This window comes from Peromyscus californicus, unplaced genomic scaffold, assembly GCF_007827085.1.
Source record: "Peromyscus californicus insignis strain IS unplaced genomic scaffold, ASM782708v3 Scaffold_11__1_contigs__length_118956290, whole genome shotgun sequence".
Lineage (NCBI taxonomy): Eukaryota > Metazoa > Chordata > Mammalia > Rodentia > Cricetidae > Peromyscus > Peromyscus californicus.
In genome coordinates, this window is record NW_026294402.1 from 97,262,397 (window position 1) to 97,283,318 (window position 20,922).

Here is a 20,922-nt window from a genome sequence, read left to right on the forward strand (position 1 = left end):
AAGAAACTGTACTCAGTATGCATTATATGAAAAAAAAAATCTTATGTCACCTTCTCCTAGGGCCCACTGTGGAGCGGGCATCATCAACTCCACTAACAAGGGCTTGTGATATGCCTGGAGTTATAGATCGGGGAGGTCTAGGTGTTGGGGTCTGGTCTGCTCTGTCAGATCATGGAGGATCTCTGTTTGCCAGTCAATGCTCTGCCTTTATTCTTGGATGAATGCTCAGCTCCAGTTTTTAAATTGCTCCAAGAAAAACTCCTATTCAGTCACAGCTCTGAACAAAACTACCAGACCTATCAACTCACTTTGCAAACGGAAATAGATTACTCCAAGGAAGTACAGGAGGCTATGCTAACTTAGACAAAGTTCCTTTTGTCCTATGTCTGGTGTTCCTTCTACTGCATCAGAGTCCCAGACTGAGTCTGTAGAACTGATGGTGCCTGTTGATGATGCCATGAGAGAAGTGCCCTGCCGCGAAATGAGCATGAAATGACTGAGGGGAATGCAGCTTAATATACTTCTCAGAACCTTCCCTGCTAACGTGCATCTGATTCTCCCAAAGCAAGCACTCGGAGGCTATGCTTTCCAAACTCAGGGACAGAGAGTCTGCTGGAACAGTTATTAGCCTCTTACGAAGCTGGTATAGTGTAGAACAGCTGGAGAACTCTAGCTTTCCCTGCAGAAGAGTGCTTGATTTGAAGAAACAAGGGCATTGCAATAAGCAAGAGGTTCTGGCAGTGTAAACTGACCCTCCAAGAGATTGTGTTGTCAGGAAGAAGGGAGAATCTCCAGAGTCCTGGGTGGAGACGGACTTCAAAGAGGAAGGACATTTGGGTTAATGACCCTATGTAGGATAGATTTTGGAGGTAACAGGACTTAGCAGAAGGGGTCTAAGAGCAAAGTTAGATTATCGTAGAATGTACACCTTCTAACTAGCAAGGGTCCCTCTAAGCACAAGAATGATAGTATCCTCATATTATTTTCTCCAATAAATAAATCTGTCTCTGAGGCCTAGTCACCATGGTCCACAGCATATCCTGTGACAGTCATTTCCTGTGCTCTCTCTCCTTCTCATAGATCATTCTGGAAACCAAGCTTGTCAAGTCAGTAACACTTGGGGGAGATGACTTCTGGTCTTGGGGCATCCCCAGGATAGTCAGTAGTATAGCCCTTGCTAAAATGTAGGCTCCAGCTTAGAATGCCATCGTCTCTCTAGTCAGGAATCTGAGTTGATCCTCCAGGCACTGTATCCCAGACAGAACTCAGAGGCTGGGACCCTGGCAGCAACCAGGGCAACTAACTGCTCAGTGTCCAAAGACAAGCTCCTCATAGTACCTGAGATGCTCCTCTTCGAAGCCACAGTTGGCTGGGTCTACACCTTCTTGCCTGGAAGCTTTGTTCCCATCCCACCCCATCTCACTCCTACTCTCAGCACATCCAATTCACCTTCTTCAGCATCACCTGCCCATCCCCCACCCCTGCGACAGGGTTTTTCTATGTAACAGTCTCAGCTGTCCTGGAACTCACTTTGTAAATCAGGCTGGCCTTGAACTCACAGAGTTCCGCCTGCCTCTGCCTCCTAAGTGCTGGCATTAAAGGTGTGCGCCAGCAATGCCTGGCCGTATTTATTTTTTATATAGGGTTTTATATAGTCCAGGGTAATCTCAAGCTCACTAGGCAGTCAAATATAGCCTTGAATTTACAATCTTCCTGCCTCTACCTCCCAAATACTGGGATTATAGGTACGTCTCTTAGATCTGGCTTATGCTTTGTTAAAGATCAAACCCAAGGTTTCATATGCACTAGATAAGCTCTCTACTGACCACATCCTCTGCCCAAGGACCCTTTTGAATGGGGGAAAATGTCTCTTCTTTCTTGGGCTAATGATGTCTCTGACAGCACCATTTAAAAAAAAAAAAAAAGGTGCTTTCCAAAAACACATTATCTCACAAACACAGAGAATGTTCATAGCGTGGCTATCATTATATTTTTAGTATCATTATATTGTTTTGAGACAACCCAGTCTCCAAGGTGCTGAGAGACCGAAACACCAAACAAAAGGGCAAAGAGATTCAGGATTACACAGAATGTAGTTCATCAGGTGATTTGCTGACAGCAGTAAGGTCCTGGGCTGCAACAAGACCAAGGGGACCCTCACAGTTTGGGTCAGAAGGAAAGCTGTGTGTATTGGCTAGGACAATAGCGACCTCATAAAAGTGGAATGTACCTGGTTTATCTTAAGCTAGTATCAAAGAGACAGGCACATTCCTAGCACCATGGCCCAGTTGTAAAACTCCACATGCCACTCTAATGGTTGTGTCTATTTACAGTTTGCTGGGAAACTATGCAGGAAAACTCAATCAGGTTATTCTGGGCCTGATCCTCTCTGCTACAACTCAAGATGGCTGCCATTATGTCAAGATGAATTCATCCAATAAAGAGGCCAGCAAAAAGAAATCCACTTCAATGGGGGCCCAGGTCCTATGGGAAATCCTTCCGCTAATGTTTAGAGGAAACCGTGGAATGATTCTGACATGAGTGACAAGGACACTCCTGTGATCTCTGCTGTAGCGCAGGTGTCTGGAAAGTGTCACAGCTGAGCACAGGAGTGAGCGTGTTGAGGACCTGTTGGATGGCAGCAGCAGTGAATAGCAGAAATACAGCAGCCACAGGAAGGCTGACTGTGGTGCTTGAAGCACGCCAACTTGATTAAGCTGTGGTGCCCAGTTGTTTGGTAAACACTAGTGTAAATAATGCCATGCAAATGTATTTTAGATGGAATTAATGTTCAACTCCGTAGACTCTGAGATTACTTTCCACCGGGTGGGTGGGCTCCATCTTGTTAGTTGTAGCCCTAACAGTAAAGACTGGTTTCTAGACAACAAAGGAACCCGGGCTGAGTTTCTAGTCCATAAATTTCGGCCTCAAGGCTTGAACACTAACTCTTCCCTCTATGTCCAATGCCTTTTGGCTGCTACAGATTTCAGCCTTGCCTCTCCCACCAGCATGTGAGCTAATTCCTTAAAATCCCTCTCTGTCTCAGTGTCTGTGGCTCTCTGTCTGTCTTTCTCCACACATGTGCATTCATACTATTTTGAGCATGACCATATTCACTAGAGATTAAGAATTAAAGGGATGCCTAGAATGAATGGGACCCCGGGTTTCATTCCTAACACTGCAAAAACAAACAAATTTATAAATACACAAATAAAAAGGAAAGAGAACTTAAATGACCAGATGGAAGCAGAGAGCAGAGGAAGGGCATGCTTGTTACCCCTCCCCAATCCCAAATCCCTTTCCTGAAGTTGGGGACCAGTGAGGCAGGGAAGCAGACTTACCACGGAGGCGGAAAACAAGAAAGTATCTAGTTAATACCATGCCATTTCTGGGCTCTGAGAATCAGAAAGCAAACTTTGATGAAAGAAGAGCACTCAGCTGGATCTGAAGGCCTAGAATGTTCCATTGGTCTGCAGGGAAGTTTCTCTTTCAGCATTTGCCCCAGGCAGTCACTCTCAGTTGGTGTCAGCTGTGAGCAGCAAACTCAAGCATCCGAACTGTATTTTTGTTCCTCTTCTTGCCCTCTATGCCACCCTGCTCTTTCTCTGGCTCTCATATAGAATCCATACATGAAAGAGGCTTCTCGGTTTTCTTTATGGCCATAAACTCAGGTGCACTCACCGTGGCTTGTGACACACCGCACTGCTGACGGGCGGGTTCTTCCCAGTGACTTCTGTAATCATATGAAAACAGTGCAGGGGGTGACTGCATTGGTTGGCAGTTTTCAACTTGACACAAACTCAAGTCATCTGGCAAGAGGAAACCTCAGTTGAGGAACTGGTTCCATCAGGTTGGCCTCTGAGCAACTCTGGGGAGGGGGAGCGCATTTTCTAGATTGACGATTGAATGAGGAGGGTCCAGCTCACTGTAGGCAGTGCTGCCCCTGGACAGGTGGTGGTCCTGGGTTGTCTAAGAAAACAAGCTGAGGAAGCCAGAGAAAGGCGTTTCATGGCCTCTCCTTTAGTTTCTGCCTCCAGGTTCCTGTTTGAGTTCTTACCCTGAGTCCCCTCAATGATGAACTGTGATGTGGAAGCATAAGATGGAATAAACCCATTCTCTCCCAAGTTGCTTTTGGTCCTGGTGTTTATCACAGCTATAAAAAGCTACCTAGGACAGTAGCCTCATTTGTGCACCTAATGTACAAACACATCTTCAGGTTGAAGTACTAGAAGTGGAAGAGCTGAGCTGGAAAGAATGTACGCCTGTGAAATGGATAGATAATTGTCAAATTATCTGTACAGGAGCCTCCAGTGATTTTCACTCCATCAATCATGTATGGAAGTACCTGTTTCCCCACACTGTGACCAATACCACGCTGTCGAACTGTTAGAAACTGGTCCACACTGTGACCAATACCACGCTGTTAAACTGCTAGAACCTGGTTCAGTTTCTATTGGTCACAGTGTTTTTTTGGTTGGTTTTTTGAGACAGGGTTTCTCTGTGTAACAGCCTTGAACTCACAGAGCTCCGCCTGCCTCTGCCTCCCCGAGTGCTGAGATTAAAGGCATGCACCACCACTGCCCAGCCCATGGCAACTCTTATAAAGGTAAACATTTAAATGGGGGCTTGCTTATAGTTTCAGAGGTTTAGTTCGTTATCGTCATGGCAGGAAGCATAGCAGCATGCAGGCAGACATGGTGCTGGAGAAGGAGCTGAGAGTTCTACACTTTGATCTACAGGCATCAGGAAAAGGTCTGGCTTGAGTTTCTGAGACCTCAAAGCCCACCACCCTAGTGAGGCACTCCCTCCAACAAAGCCACACCTACTCCAACTAAGCCACAACTCCTAATAGTGTCACTCCCTATGAACCTATAGGGATCATTTTTATTCAAACCATCACACCATCTAATTATTAGATTAGATTCTAATAGGTTAAAATATAGATTATTGATTAAGGAAGGTTAATTTTTCTTTTCACTATGGTTAAGGAGGCTGGAGAGACTGCTCAGCTTTAAAAATACTGACTGCTGTTCCAGAGGGCCAGGGTTTGATTCCCAGCATCCACATGGTGGCTCACAACCATCTGTAACTCCAGTTCTAGGGCATCTGACACTTCTTCTGTCCTTTGTAGGGACTGCATGCAAGTGGTATACAGACAAACACATGGGCAAAATACCCATACATGTAAAATAAAAATAAATAAATATTTTTAAAAGACATTTAGAATTAAGCGTTTTAATACATTTCCAAATTATTTGCATTTTCTGTAGATTGTCTGGGTTTTTTTTTTTTTTTGCCTATTCTTATTGTTGTTGAACTGTAGATGTGTGTATGTGTGCACACCAATGTCTGTTTATGTCAGCTGGCAAAAGTTCCTCACATAACACAGTTCTTCGACTGCGGTGAAACTGCAAAGATTTCTGTCTTCTGTTTTTTGCCTTTGTTTATAGTTATTTTGTCATGCAGAAACATTTTATTTCTTATGAATGGATCCCCTCAAAAAATTGAGAAATCATGTAAAAGAAAGCAGATGGTATCAACTTAGCAGCAAAACAAGACCAGAGAAAACCACGGCGGAAAACACACCCAGAGAAGGTCCCGCTTTGGAGGTGGGAGTGACTTTGGAACAGCTCCAAGTTCAGGGTCAAGGGACTCAAGGAAGGGGAAGGTGCCCCTGGGCAAACACCAGCGCGTTTAATTTAGAGCATCTGGATGGAGGATCTTCATTCTGTTCCTCCTGTGCTGAGCAGGCAGTAGCAGAGTTGTCCCCTGGAGAGTGACTTCTGAGCTGAGGCCAGGGAGGTAGAAGGATGTCCTGGCAGCAAGTAACCCCAGGATCGAGAAAGCATGGGTAGGAAATGAACCCACAGAGGGTCTATGTGCTCCCCAGAGCACACCACTAGAACCTGCACCTCCAAGACACACGTGGCTGGAGAGATGGTAGAGTGGTTAAGAGCACTCATTACTCTTCCAGAGGACCTGGGTTCAAATCCCAGCACCCGTGTGGTAGCTCACAGCTGTCTGTAATTCAATTTCCAGGTTCTTCTGGCTCCACGGCACCAGGCATGGAAATGATGCTCAGACACACATGTAGGCAAACCATCCATCCAGAGAATTTTTTCTTTTTTTAAGTTCACAATACACAAGACCAGGGTGACAAATAACCAGTGGTTATGAGATCATGAAGGAAACCAACCCTGAAAGAGAGCAGAGAAGACAGACGTCCGGAAGAGTCAGAACGAAGAGAGAAGTTTAAAGTACAGTAACCTACTGCTTTAAAATGTCGAACGTGGACTGTGAAATCAAATGGCCTGCAATCAACGTTCAGCTGTACCGTTTTCTAGGTGAATGGAAAGTATTGGGACCATTTTCCAAATCATGCCTCATTTTTCTCATCTATAAAATGGGATCTAAATAATACCAATCGCATGTGATTATTTTGAAAATTAACTGAGATGATTAGATAAAAACACTTGGTTCAGTAATGAGTCAATAATAAATGCTCAGTAAACACAGATTTTATTTTTTATTAAACCTACAGACAACTTTTGGGAGTTGGTACTTCCCTTCCATGAGGGCTCCTCTTGTTCTTTCTGCTGCAGCACGTTACAGTAAACAGAGGTGTGCTGGCATTGTGGGGAAAGCTGGGGAAATTAGGCTAGTTGCTTGGCTTTAGAACCATCTCCTGCTCATCCCCACAAGGACTGCACTCAGCTACAGGAGAGCACTGGGGTGGAGTTCACATCCCCAACTGTGCAGACACTGTCACAATTGAAAAGAACATTCCTTGGGTTTTCTCTCACAGTTTCCTTTTTCTTGTGCCCCCAAATTTCAAATCTATAATCCCCCCCCCCCCAAAATTCTTTATTTTTCTTTTTGGTTTTCCAAGACAGGGTTTCTCTGTGTAGTTTTGGTACCTGTCCTGGCTCTCACTCTGTAGCCCAGGCTGGCCTCAAACTCACAGAGATCCACCTGGCTCTGCCTCCCGAGTGTTGGGATTAAAGGTGTGCACCACCGCTGCCCGTCCTATTTTTTTTTCCAAAAAATTAAAAAAAAAATCATCATTAAGTCGCTGAAAGGACTCTAAAGCAAGCATCTAGTCGGTAGTCTAAAGTCATGTGTGGCTCTTCTTACCTCAGGGAACAGTTGCTTGGAATGTGAATGAGCTCAAATCAAGTGCAGACCTGCAGGTGGCTTTATTCAGAAGACTCTGTAGGCTTTCTCCCTAAATAAAGGCCTGTGTTTTGATAAACAGATCAAACACTTTGAGTCCGGTAAGAAAAAGCCATCGCGGCAGAGTTCCCAGTGACTCCAGTATGACAGAAACTTCCTTCTCACATAAGTCTGCCCAGGCGTAAGGAAGTTGATGAATAAGGAGTCACAGGCCATTCCCACTGTCCTGCTCCACCTCTGTTCAGGCCCTGCGCTCTCTTGAGGCCGCCACACCAGCATGAAAAGAAGATCACAAGTCGAAGAATCCCACCTGTAAGAATTTAGGTAAATCGCAAGGGAGGCTGGGGGATTGGCATAGCCAAAACTGTATGAGGGTTGACAAAGAGGAGAATGGATTCAGGGGACAACTTGTGCCTGCCAAGCCCATGAATGTCTCTTCCCTTTGGCTCCAACCACATCCTTAACCCAAGGTCTAGATGGTCACCCACTTCCATCTTTTCTAAGATACTCATGATAGGTCATAAATATGGACACCTTCTACTGACAGGCCTCCAGGCTTTCAATCTTCTGGCAGACAGTATTGCTAAAGTTATCTCTACCATTAACTCTGACACAAATACACAGATGTATGCATAAGGTCAACTCCTTGATGCTGAAGCACTGGGTCAGTAGGTATCAGCTTTTGCAGCCATCACGCATTGTCAAACTGCCCTTTGGAGGATTTGCATCAGTTAAAACCCAAGCCAGCAAGGTATTAAAGAGTCAGTTTCCCCACATCTGTGCCAATAGAATGTGTTAATAAACTTTTGCTGTACTGGTGAGAAATAATCCCTCACTGCAGTTTTAATATGGCTTCCAATCCAGCCAAGACTCTTTATTTCTTTTACTATCACAAATAGGCATCTCCAGACTTTAGCCCAAGGCACTGACTAGGAAGGATTCTCATGTTTTTTCTTTTTCTTGAAAAAAAAAATGGGGCTGGAGAGATGCTCAGTAGTCAAAAGCACTTACTGTTTTTGCAGAGGATCTGGGTTTGATTCCCAGCATCCACATGGCAGCTTACAACTGTCCATAACTCCAGTTTCAGGGGGATCTGAAACCCTCTTCTGATGTTAGGTACCAGATACCCACAAGATTCGTAGACATATATGTGAGAAAATTACTCATACACATACAATAAAAGAAATCTAAAAATAATTTTTAAAAATAATTTTATTTAACTTTATTTTATGTGCATTGGTGTGAAGGTGTCAGATCTCCTGAAACTGAAGTAACAGACAGTTGTGAGCCACCATGTGGGTGCTGGGAATTGAACCCCGGTCTTCTGGAAGAGCAGCCAGTGCTCTTTTTTTTTTTTTTTTCCCCGAGACAGGGTTTCTCTGTGTAGTTTTGGTGCCTGTCCTGGATCTCGCCCTGTAGACCAGGCTGGCCTCGAACTCACAGAGATCCGCCTGCCTCAGCCTCCTGCGGCATGCGCCACCACCGCCCGGCTATATCTGGCTTTTTATTAAGGTCTGGAGGTTCAAATTCTGGTCCTCACACGTGTGTGGTAAGCACTTTACCAACTGAGTGGACTCCACGTTCATTTCAAATGCAAACGTAAAGTTTTACTTTGATGAAAGTTGTATCATTTAAGTTGTAGCATTTCTTTTCCACGTTGGGCTCACTTTAATAAGTTTGGTGTTTGTGGGTTTTTGTTGTTGTTGTTGTTGTTTTTAAAATGCTTTCTTCATAGGCGAAGATCCTGTGTGTGTGATTTTTTATTTATTTATTTATTATGTATACAGAAGAGGGCGCCAGACCTCATTACAAATGGTTGTGAGCCACCATGTGGTTGCTGGGAATTGAACTCAGGACCTCTGGAAGAGCAGTCAGTGCTCTTAACCTCTGAGCCATCTCTCCAGCCCCCATGTTTTTAAAGCTTATAAGAGACAAAGATCACCTATGATGCTCTGGTTGCTCTAATCACGTCCTGCTTCTGCTTCTGCTTTGTGTAACTCATGCGATTAGTGAACTGTTTAAAGTGCCATGAAAAAATGTAACCCATCAAAATGAAATTCCGAACAATCTGGATGTTCAAGCTAGACCATCTCTCCCCAGCAGAAATACAGGTGAGCTAGCTGTGTGGCTTTCAAGAGGGCGAAAAAGAAACAAGGGAAATGAATTTTAACAATATAATTTAGCACAAACTATTTAAAATAGTATCACTTCGACACGTGACCAGTGTAACCCAGATTAATGACACTTGTACATTCTTCAAAACCTGGTGTATATTTTCATTAGTAGCCTATTTCAGTTCCTACCAGCCATGTGTCAAGCACTCAACTGCCACATGTGCATGGCTGACATGTTGGTACCATGGGTGGAGTTCTGGAGAGCTCTATGTGGAGAGGTGGAGAGGAGGTGGAAGCAGGTGAAAGTTCTTGTTTTGCTTAAAGTTCCAGAGAGCTACTGAGTGGGATATGCAAAATTCGGCATACAATACACGATGTTGTCAATAAATGGTTCTCCAATGGAAAAAATAAAATTGTGTCATATGCTGCACATAAACATACTTTCCAGTTGGATGAAGAAACCAATTTTTTTAAAGAGAAAAGAACAAAAGCATTAAAAATACAAAAATTATTAATTGGAAGGTCCTTCTTAAGCAAGACACGAGATACAGAAACCATAATGGAAAAGATGGTCAGTTAACAAAAATAAAAACTCAAACTTTAAGCAAAAGGGTAAAGTAAGCAAAGGGAAAGGACAAGGGATATAGAGAAAGAACTGCAAATGAGCTAGACAACCAACCAAAAACCGTGCAAAAGTTACAAACTTGCTTTCTTACATACAACCAGGACCACTTATAGGGGAATGGCACCACCCACAGTGGGTGAGGCCCTGCTATATCAACCACCAATCAAGAAAATGCCCTATAGACCTGACCAAAGGCCAATCTGATGGAGGCAATTCTTCAAGTGAGGTTCTGCAGCAGGCTTTCTCAGACAACCAGCCCCCAAATCATGACATGGAGACTATTATTAGTTATGAATGCTTGGCTTTATCTTATGCTTGTCCCACTAGCTCTTATAACTTAATTTAACCCGTTTCTCTTCATCTACATTTTGCTTCAGGGCTTTTTACCTTTCTTTCATTCTGTATGTCCTACTTTCCTGCTTCTATCCTGTCTGTCTGTCTGGCGGGTTGCCTGGCTGGCTGGCCCCATCGTCTCCCTCTCTTTTTCCCTGGTTCTTTCTCAAGCCTAGATTTCTCCTCCTACTTAGTCTCTCTGTCCACCAGCCCTGCCTATCCCTCTACTGCCCAGCTATTGACCAATCAGGTGCCTTAAGCAGGCAAGGTAAAACAAATGCAATTCATCTTTACATAGTTAAACAAATGCAGCATAAACAAATGTAACACACCTTTACATAGCTAAAGTAATATTCCACAACAAGGTTCCTTCCCAGGTGACTCTAGTTTGTATCGAGTTGACAACAACAAACACAATTACCTTTTAAGCTCTCTGGTAGAAATGTACATTGGTAAAGTCTTTCTAAGGGCAACTGAAAAGAATATCAAAATTAAAATGTAACTCCCTTTGGCTCAGTGATTTCATTTCATGGAATCTACCCTTTGAAACATCTACCCATGTGCACCAGGATGTGTGTGCAAGGAAGTGAAGTGTAGTGCTGGAGCAGGTAAGATCTCTCAGGGTCCATCCAAATCAGGAGTACCTGGAGGTATCTCTGGGTGCTTTGTCATACAAGACTCCTCAAAATCTCAAGTTATCTTGATGAGTTAAAGAAGCAAACCACGGGGTTAGGAGTGAAGCCTGGTCGGTAGAGTGATTGTGGAACATGCATGAGGTCCAGAGCTTATTCTCCAGCACGCACATAAACCAGGCATGGTGGAACGTGTGTAATCCCAGCACTCAAGAAGTGAAGGAAGGAGGATCAGAAGTTTAAGGTCATCCTCAAGGACCTTGGGGTCAGCCTGGGATAGCAGCCCTGTCTCAAAACAAAACAAAACAAAAAACAACAAAAACAAAAAACTAACAACAACAACAACAACAACAACAACAAAAAAAAACCCAAAAAACAACCCACCAAAAACCCCACCACAATCACGTAAATCATGATTTTATGTATGAAATGGAAATTTTAAAAATGCAGTTGTGGCTCTAATATATATGGCTGTGTTAATGCCTAGAGAAAGGACTGTGGGACAAGCACCAAGCTAGGTGGTAGGGAAGAACAGTGAAGGCACATGAGAAGGGGAAGTTCACTTTTTATGCCATGTACTTCTTTGCTGTTTGACCTGTTTGCAACCTAGAAAGGTTTACAGTGTGGCATCCTCAGGTGATCCAGCAGATGAGGCTAGTGGAGATGCAAGCGAGTCAGGGACAGGGGTGCTGGCATCCCCTGGCTCTGTGAGCTCTGGGCTACCTGGATATCTATCTTTGTGGGTACTAGCCAGTGGAGACACTGAGGCTATGTCAGAGCCATGCGAGGAACATCTGTCAACTCTGCCAACCCCTGACCAGCCTGCAGTGCTTCCAAGCACCCATCCTGTGGCATCTCATGCCTAAAGACGCCCTACTCTTATAGTAGTGAATACTGAGTGCTATGGTATTTCATGACTTTATTTTGTCTTCTGGAGAAGAATAAGGTCAATCATGGTGACAGGCAAAACCAAGGAGGTTGGGGGTGGGTGTGCAGAGTGTGGTCATGGCTGTGGCTTTCATTTTCCCTGGGGGCAATGAAGCCTCAGGCTGAGGTCGGAGCTTCCCAGCATCTAGATGTTGAGGCATATTGGGAAATGTCAAAAATTGCCACCCACACCTTGGCAGGGGAGAGAAGAGACTCAGAAGGCTACATAGTGTGGAGACCTTTTCGTGACATTAGGAAGAGTCTGCGATTAGATTCTGAGAGTTCCATAACAGTGTTGTTATTTTATTCTTATTCAGAGATTAACATGTGAATATAGATGTGAAGGAGGTGAGAAATGAAGCAATATGGATGTCAGAGGGAAGAACATTCCAAGTCTGAGGAAGGATTGTGTCTAAGGTTGGAAGAAGAGCCAGAAAGCCATTGTTGCCGCCATCGCCATGGTAGATGAGGGAGACTAGGAGGTACTGTCAGAAGGGAAGGGAGAAAGGTAGGGCTTGAGAACTGCCTCCTTCACATCTTGCGAGAACTTTGCCCTTTTTTTTGTTTTTGTTTTTGTTTTTTTGAGACAGTTTCTCTGTGTAGCTTTGGCACCTTTCCTGGAACTCACTCTGTAGCCAGGCTGGTCTTGAACTCACAGAGATCCGACTGCCTCCGCCTCCCAAGTGCTGGGACTAAAGGTGTGCGCCACCACCGCCCGGAAAACTTGGCCTTTTCTTTTAGATGAGCTAGGGAAACACAGGAAGCCAGTGAATGACGCATCAGGCTGATGTTTTACAGGATGACTCTGGCTGGTGTGTTAGGAACACACAGTGAGTGAGGGAGAGAGTGGCAGGCAGGCGCCCTGGGGGCGATAAGGGGTGTGGGGGTGGGGGTGTGGGGGTGGGGAGGCACCTGCAGCAGATCAGAGAAGAGGCAGGAGCTGAGCCTTTCTTAACTGGGTGGCCAATACCAGAATCACCTTTAGGGCTCATGAAAACACTGGTTGATCCCCAATTCCAGTTGCTCCTCCTCTTAGTCTGGGGTGAGGCCCAGGAATTTGCATGTCTATAATTCCCTGGTGATGCAGCTGGTTTGGGAATCACACCCTGGGACCCTTTAAGTCTCCTTCACAGCACTGATGAAAACTTGCCATCAGTAATTGCTCATTGTAAATACTCAAGGAAGCTCTTTGTCATTCCTGTGTCCCTAGGGCCTCACATGAGGCCCAGCAGAAACGGGTGTTGGGCACGGGCTCTTGGCCAAGCTTGGGATTAGCGAAGGAACTTTTGGAAGATCCCTCATTTGATTTGTCTGATAGTGTTGGTGATGAAACTCACAGAAGTGGTCACTAGAGGGAAGGATTCATTACATCAACAGTAATAATCATAAGCATGGCACTTACCCAGTGTCTGCCCAGGTGCTTTATTTATAGTTTCTCCAACTAAGTCCTTGTAAAAGCCCTGCAAGTCAGGCCTTAGCGCATCTGTTTTACGAACGAAGAAACCAAGGCTCAGAGAGTTTAATTTTCCCAAGGCCGCACCATTAGTAAATACCAGAACCTAGCTTGGCCTGACTGACAGCTCTGGGCTGCATTATATCATACTGTCTCAAGATGTCACTGGCCAAAGATGTGGAAGTATGAAAGGCCCGCTAGAAGTCTCAGCTTCCTTTCTTGGAGAGTATTAGCTTGTTGCAAAAATGTAGACACTGTATCATCGTCATAAAGGACACCCTGCCCCCACCTCCCTTTTGTTTTCTTGAGTAGAGAGCCCTGTTCACACAGCATGTTCCCAGCCTCAGGTCCTTCCTGGTAGATCCCTGGTTCTCTACTAGGGAGCCGTGGCCACAGCTGACTTTTGTGTTTTTCATCCTTCACTGATGGCATGCTTTTCTTCAGTTCATGCCCACTTCCTAGTCTCTTCCTGCAGGGCTATGGGCACTGTATTCTGTGCTGGGAAACTGAAGCTTGACAAATTGAGGCCAGCTTGTCTCCAAATGGAATCCATCCCTCTCACTACAGGAGGGGGGGGGGGAATCATGGTCCAACACTTCCCTCCCTCCTCAGTCTCTCTCCCTGCCCTGGCAGGGGATAAAAATAGCATCTCTCAGGACCTGAGTGTGGATGGGGCAACTGTGAGCTTGAAGCTGGGCAGGGCAGAGAGCAGCTGCTCTCCATAGGCAAGGAGGGAGGCATGGGGTCAGTGCACGGGCCACAAGGATGGGATGACCCTGATCTGGAGGAACTGAGGAGGGAAGCCTGAGAGCCAGCCTGAGTGATGGCTCTCGGAGTGATCTTGACTGTCATGGTCGAGGGCTCCCTAAAATTCTTTATCAGTGTCTTTGGCGTATATCAGAGATTGTTAACCTGTTTAGGGAGACAAGGGCTTCCTAGAGCAAGCAATGAAATGTAAAAACCACTTTTGCGTATGTGGAAGCATCCATGCACACAGACAGCAACTCACAGCACACACTGTCACATACACTGCATATTTTGGGGGGAGGGGCTGGCATGGGCCACAGGTTAAAACCCCAGATGCATGTTGACTTACAGCGAAGTAGAACTAGAACAAGAAATACAAATAACACACATAAAAACAAGGTGGCTGGGCGTGGTGGCACAGGCCTTTAAACCGAGCACTTGGGAAGAAGAGGCAGGAAGATCTCTGTAAGTTTGAGGCCTGCCTGATATACATAGTAAATTCCAGGCCGGTGAGGGCTACATAGTGAGACCTTGTCTCAAAAAACCCAAACTTAAGCCAAAGCAAAAAGCAAAACCCAAAATACAAAATAAAAACAAGCTTACTAAAGTTTGCCAAGGTCTTTCTGGAAAGTGTGTGGCATACAGATCCCAAGGAACGGACTCACGAATGTAGAGGCTGACCTCTGATGATGGGATTAGGGAAGAGTTCTGCTCAGAACAGTATGCTTCTCTTTAGAAAACGCATCCAAGACTTGGGGCGCACCTGGGGAAGAATGTAGGGACCGGAGGCTTCCCTGTGAAGTGGACCAATTAAGTCCAGGCCTCCACAACATGGGCCGGGGACTGACTATCTTTACAGAGGGTGCACCCAGACCCCTTCGCCTGATCAGGTCAATTTTTTGATTATAACTTGTTCCCCTTTATCTCATTTCTTTTCTTGGCGCATTTCACACATGTAAACAACGTATGTTATTTATTTCGACCCCGACTCTTCGGCCCCTAACCCGACTTCACGTCCGCGACGCCCCCGCGGGCACGCGCGCTCTAGACCCGGGCGCTCTCGGCCCGGCGGAGCGTGCGTGCGCGCCCTCGCACCGTCGGGCGCGCGCACGCGCGCGTCTCCGCCGGTAGCTCCCTCCCCCCCGCCCTCCCGTTCCCGGGCGGCCGGTCTGAAGCGGCGGCGCTATGAGCTGGCCGGCCGCCCCCGGCTCGGGGCTGTGAGGCGCTCGGGGCCGGGGTGCGCGGCGGCGCGGCGGGCGGCGGACGCTCCTGCTCGGCGGCGGCCATGCGCGCGGGCCGGGGCGGCGTCCCGGGGACCGGCGGCCTGAGGGCCCCGCCGCCGCCGCTGCTGCTGCTGCTGCTGGCGCTGCTGCCCGCCGCCGCCCCGCGGTCCCCGGCCCTGGCCGCCGCTCCCGCGGGGCCCAGCGTGAGCCTCTACCTGAGCGAGGACGAGGTGCGCCGGCTGCTCGGTGAGTGGCGCCGCTCCCGGGGCCTCGTGAGCCCCGCGGTGCTGCCGCTGAGCAGCCCGCGCGCGCAGTCTCCGCAGCCTCTCTCTGCGCGTGTCACTCTAGGCCGCGGAGCTCCGGAGCCTCGGAGTCGGCGCTCGGGACCCGGGTGGCCGCCCCTTAGCTTGCTGTGGGTGGCCCACAGGCCACGCCGCCGCGCGCGTGCTTTCTGCTTAGCGAGTGGGGGCAAGGTGAGCCGGGCGCCTCCGGTGTGTGGCATCCTGCACACCTTCGGGCCGACCGGACCTGCAGCTCGGGAGGTTTGGCTTGGGTTCGTTGAGTTTGACCTGGTGCTGCAATTCCAGGCCACTCGCCTGCTCTGCAGACCCTGCAGCGAGAGAAGTTGGCTTTGGTTCCGTGGGTGGTTGCGTTTACCTGTTTAGCTCCGTTGTTTGGGGAGTCTTGTTTGGGAAACGATTCTCCCCCTCCGCTTGGAACTTCGTGGATTCTGAAAGTCAGCCCTTCAAGGAAGGCCTGGCCAGCCATCAAAAGGAAGTCTCTGGTCGCTGAGGATACCCAATTTTTCACCTTCTTTTGTGCATTAATGCAGCCCCTTCACTCTCAGGGTGTGGCGGGTCTGAGTGGAGTGTTGGAACGGAAAAGTTCGCCTCCTAAACATCCATTATCTGTCACTTTTATTTTAGTGGGCGCGCATCTCTCTTTCTCTCTCTCTGTCTCTCTCTGTCTCTGTGGTGTGTGTGTGTGTGTGTGTGTGTGTGTGTTGTGTGTTAGAGGAGTTTCTTTTTTCTTTTCTTGAGACAGGGACTCTATGTAGCCCAGGCTGTACTGGAACCCACTGTGTAGACGAGGTTGGCCTGAAGCTCAGAGATCCACCCGCCTGTTAGTCTTTTTTAGTGAAGTTTCTTCAGGTAGGTTGAGAGAGCTCAGAATCCGAATGAAATTGCTTTTAGCAGACTGTTTAGACATTGCTGTATGTGTGGGTTGGTACTCTTTAACCAAAGAGGAATTGTGTTTTTGTAACGCCCTGTCTTAATCTTCCTTAGAGGCTAGTTGAATTAATTGAATTTTGTCTAGCAGAATTGAAACTGCATCTAAATTACTCCTGGAGCATGGAAGAAGGGCTTAGGAAAAATAACGATTTGTGAAGCAACTCATAGGCATGCTTTTGTAAAGTGTTGTCTTTTGTTGTTAAAAGAACTGACATAATTGTGACTTTGTTGACATGTACTTCCTCTCCTATCTCAGCCAGGATGGAAGTAGGGGAACAGAAACAGCTAGCTGCAGACATGGACGGAGTGTTTGCATGTATCTTCCACTGCACATTAGAGTTTTGCTACCTTATTTATTTATTTATTTATTTATTTATTTGTGTGTGTATACCATGATATGTTGTGTTTATTTTTATGTGTGTTGTGTGGAGGTCAGAGGACAGCTTGAGGGAGTAGATTGTCCCCCTCCACAGTATGGGTCCCAGGGCTGGAGCTCAGATGATACAGCTTGACAACAAGCACCTTTAGCTGTGAGCCATCTTGCTGGGGAGCAATGTGGATCTATATATGTCAGTTCTTCTCAGGTTCTTGTTACCCAGTGGGGTAGGTATCAGGGGAGATGAGAAAAGTGAGGCTTTAAATAACCCACTTAAGGTAACAGGGCTTATTCCATACATTACACATATAGTTTAAACCCACACAAAACAGTGTTTACTGGCTGCAGACTAAGCTTAAGGCATGAAGATATTGTGCATAAAGAAGTTTGATTATAGGGTTGGGGATTTAGTGCTTGCCTAGCAAGCGCAAGGCCCTGGGTTCGATCCTCAGCTCCAAAAAAAAAAGTTTGATTATGGCATGTTGGAAAAGAGACCACTGCTCATTAGTACCTGAAAGGGCTCTTTTGTAGCCAGGAACTGATTTTCTTAGGATTTGTAGCTGCATAAGCTCCTGATGCTGAGTACTTGGCGAGTATGTCCAGAAGTGAGCAGTGTGGAAGTGGAGTGGAGGTGAGGAGCTTGCCTCCTTGGACTCTCTCATCCACCCGTGGGTATTTTCTGCCGTGCAAACTGAGTTGACCGGTTACAGTGTGGCCTCTAGATCTTCATGTACCAGAGCTAGGGCCTCTTTCTGTCCCGTAGTGTCTCCCTCAGGTGCGCTGCCTTTGAAGGATTCTCTGGCTTTGTCTGGGTGGCAAAAAGTAAGTAGTGGGATGTATGCGGGGCCTCCTGAACGTGATAGCTATTATGGTGTGCAAGACTACTTGAGATAGTGCTTCCTGCCACATTCTCGAATGCTTAAAAGGTTGAGCGCCTTCCAGAAGCTTCGACAAGCTAATCTTCATCTCACAACATTTCGTGGACAGTGAATTCAGAAGGCCAAGTAGAAGCTTAGAAGTCAGTCGTGACAACTTTACATGCTGAACTGGTTGTGCTTCATAGAAGAGGTTTTAATGCAGTCACTATAAGCACACAGCGAAAACCAATCCAGTAACAAAAAAGGGCTGAAACCAGAAACTGCCAGCAACCTTCCTTTGGTCTCTTTTTACCTGGGCCCCACTCCGCAGTGCTCATAGTTCCCTAAACTGTTCTTCTGTTTATTTTCTCGTTTTTCTTTTGAATTTCTCGACCAGTGTGGAATGAGCATTTGTCTTCTGGAATCATCCCTGTACCCCGTACTCTCCAGTGCACTTTTTTTTTTCTAAACTTTAAATGACTTATTTTTATTTCATGTGCATTGGAGTTTTGCCTATATGAGAGTGTTGGATCCCCTGGAACTGGAGTTATAAACAGTTGTGAGCTGCCATGTGGGTGCTGGGAATTGAACCCGGGTCCTCTGGAAGAGCAGCCAGTGTTCTTAACCACTGAGCCATCTCTCCAGCCCCTCCAGTGCATTTTTAAACCAGCAGTCAGTGTTGATATTACTGTGTACAAATACATTGCCCTTTTCTGAGTTAAATAGAAGCTGGTTGCCCCACCCCTACCCCGATTTTGTTTCCCCAGAGCAAATTAGTTGGATTTTAAGCTTTTCTGATTAGTCTGCTTTGTGTCTCTGCATATATTCCCCCAGGTACATGCCGAGCGCTTTTGATTTCCCACCCCCACTCCAGGTAGCGTATCAAGACATCTGTTAGTTCCATTGGATTTTTCTTAGCGATGTCTTGATTTAGTGTCATCCATACTCTTGCTTCAGGCTGGACAGTAGCACTTTGTGTGCCTCTCTGTCCTCTCTTGGTCGCTTGTCTTCTGTTTCCTTGATTTGCTTTCCTTTGCTGGCTGTGTGTGTGTGTGTGTGTGTGTCCTCAGTAGAGTCCTAAGAATGGGGTGCCTGGGAAAGAGCAATTATTTGAGGTCCTCCATGCCTGAAAATTTTCATTTTATCCTCATACTTTGTAGATGGTCTGGCTGGCTGACTTTAGAATTTTAGATTGAACGTGATTTTTGGTTTTTGGTTACAATTCGGGCCGTATCTTCTCTTATAAGAATTTCAGGTAAAAGATCCAAAGCCATTTTTAAATACCCCCCCTCCCCCCCCCTGCCGCCGCCCCCATTTCAGAATGTCAGAGTGTTTTCCTCTGACATTCTGAAGCTCTATAAGCAGGCATGTGGGGTTATTTGTTAATCTGGATGCAAAGCCTTCAGATTTTGGGAGTGTCGGTTCACTTTTTAAATAATATCCCATGCCTTACTTTTTCCTATACTTTTGCTGAGATGGCTGTCCTGTGTCTGTTGATTCTCCACGTTGAACACCAGTTTTTCTCATCTTACCTTTTTCTTCTTCGTATTGAAGCTGGTGGACAGAGAATTCTCCCTCCCAGTTTTGTCTTTCCACCTTTCGTTTAAAAAAATGTTTGTAATTTTTAGAATCTTTGTTCTCTGCACTTCATTGTGTCTTATGAGTGTGTCATCTTCATTTTCCTCTGAGGCGCGTGTTACTTTTTTTTTATTTTGGTCTTTATGTTTCAGTTCCTCTGTTTGTAGTCATAGATGGGTGATTCTTGGCTTTGTGTAGTGAAGAGTGAGATGCTGGGATTGACGGGAGAGAGGTCGACGATTCCCCGTGTCTGTTGGCGTGCAGGTGGACTTTGCACTGGAAGGCTGTCCGAAACACCAGAATTTGTGTCTTATTAGGGTTCTGCTCAGTGTCGTGAAGCCTCTAGAAACGTCCTGTCTCTGGAATGCTGGGTGATAAATTAGCTGTCAGGGTTTGGGTTACCTGGTTGGGGGAGGAATGGAAGTTCTCACCCTTCAGGCTGTAGACTTTGACTTCTGCTTATAATTTCCCTGCCCTTTGACTCTATTTCCTTAGACCTTTGGTCTCCTGCTGAACTTGGGGACCTGCAGCTTTGAGTATTTGCACAGTGGCTCCTTCCTTGTGAGGCCTGAGCTTCTAGGCTGCCTTTGGTACCTCCTAGGTGCTTTCAGGGCTGAGCCTCTTAGGGGTCTTAGGGGTAGTGATCGCTCCTATCTGCTTCCCATCATGCGAAAGTTTGCTAAAATCTATGATGTTTTCCCCTTCCTATCCTGGCTTTACTCTCTAAAGGCTTTGGTCATTCTTAGCTGAGTGATGGCAGCTAAGCCTGGGCCTTACTGAAGATGACATGTGGCAGTTATTTTGTAAGGACAGTGGTGGTCAGTAGTGGTGGATGGAGTGCTGCTGATGTGTGGTGGGGGTTTGCCCACGTTAAATACGTAGTCCTTCACCCTGTACACAAGCGGGCTGCTGAAACAAAAGTCCGTAAACGGAAGTGCTTAGAAGCAACAGAAAAGTACTTTTCACAGTTCTGGATGCTGGGAAAGCCAATGTCAACGTGCTGGTGGCTGGGTTTCTGGTGAGGGCTTTCTTTGTGCTTCATAGATATCCTTAGCTTGTTCTCACACAGTGGGGGTGTGAAATGGACTCTGTGGTCTTCATGACAGGGGCACTAATCCCACTCACGTCTTTATGGCCTCATCCCCTCTCAAAGGCCCTGCTTGCTTCTCTGTCTTCCAGTGGGAGTTAGAATTGTAACGTGAATTCTGGGAGGTACAAAGGTTTTTACCTTCGCCATGAGTGAACAGGCTTGTAGTGGGTCCTTGGTCTGTGCCCACTGCATACAGTCCTGGTGGAAGTCTGCCTTCTCTGAAGACTTCCTAAATCTTTGGAGCGCTTAATCTCTGTGTAGTTTTCCCACGTCACTGGGCCCTGCCTCATGCCTCTTAATACTACAGTACTGGCTAGCTGTGTCTGAGTGTTGTGGACATTGAGAAAGCCAGGCCTCAACTCAGTTGTGCCTGAATCCGAATCCCTGTTGCTTCTGTCAGCTCTGGAGCAGCTGCAGTGAAGCCAGAACTTAAGCGGTGCTGGTTTGTGGTCCTGGTTACTGTCAGTGTTCTAGGTCTGCTACCACAGCCCTGTGCTCCATGATTGCTGGAGCAGTGCAGAGGTTTGGGATTAAGATGCCAGTGGGTGGGAAGTCACGGTGA

General features: G+C 46.4%; 1 protein-coding gene and 1 long non-coding RNA gene across 5 annotated transcripts in view; one reads left to right on the forward strand and one right to left on the reverse strand.

The window, feature by feature from the left end:
- LOC128097779 (uncharacterized) overlaps positions 1–18,946 on the reverse strand; it is a 43,713-nt gene extending 24,767 nt beyond the window's left edge. The window contains exons 1-3 of one of the 3 annotated variants that reach the window (XR_008213993.1): positions 15,443–18,946; positions 7,135–7,483; positions 3,342–6,197 (exon numbers count right to left, since the gene is read on the reverse strand). This is a non-coding gene — a long non-coding RNA (uncharacterized LOC128097779). The remainder of the gene's footprint in view (positions 1–3,341; positions 6,198–7,134; positions 7,484–15,442) is intronic. The other 2 variants (XR_008213990.1, XR_008213992.1) reach the window with 2 other exon arrangements.
- The window catches only part of Ryk (receptor like tyrosine kinase), a 78,394-nt gene continuing 72,761 nt past the window's right edge, over positions 15,290–20,922 (forward strand). For both annotated transcript variants that reach the window (XM_052718481.1, XM_052718485.1), the window contains exon 1: positions 15,290–15,473. In XM_052718481.1, coding sequence (XP_052574441.1) covers positions 15,290–15,473 — 184 coding nt within the window. The remainder of the gene's footprint in view (positions 15,474–20,922) is intronic.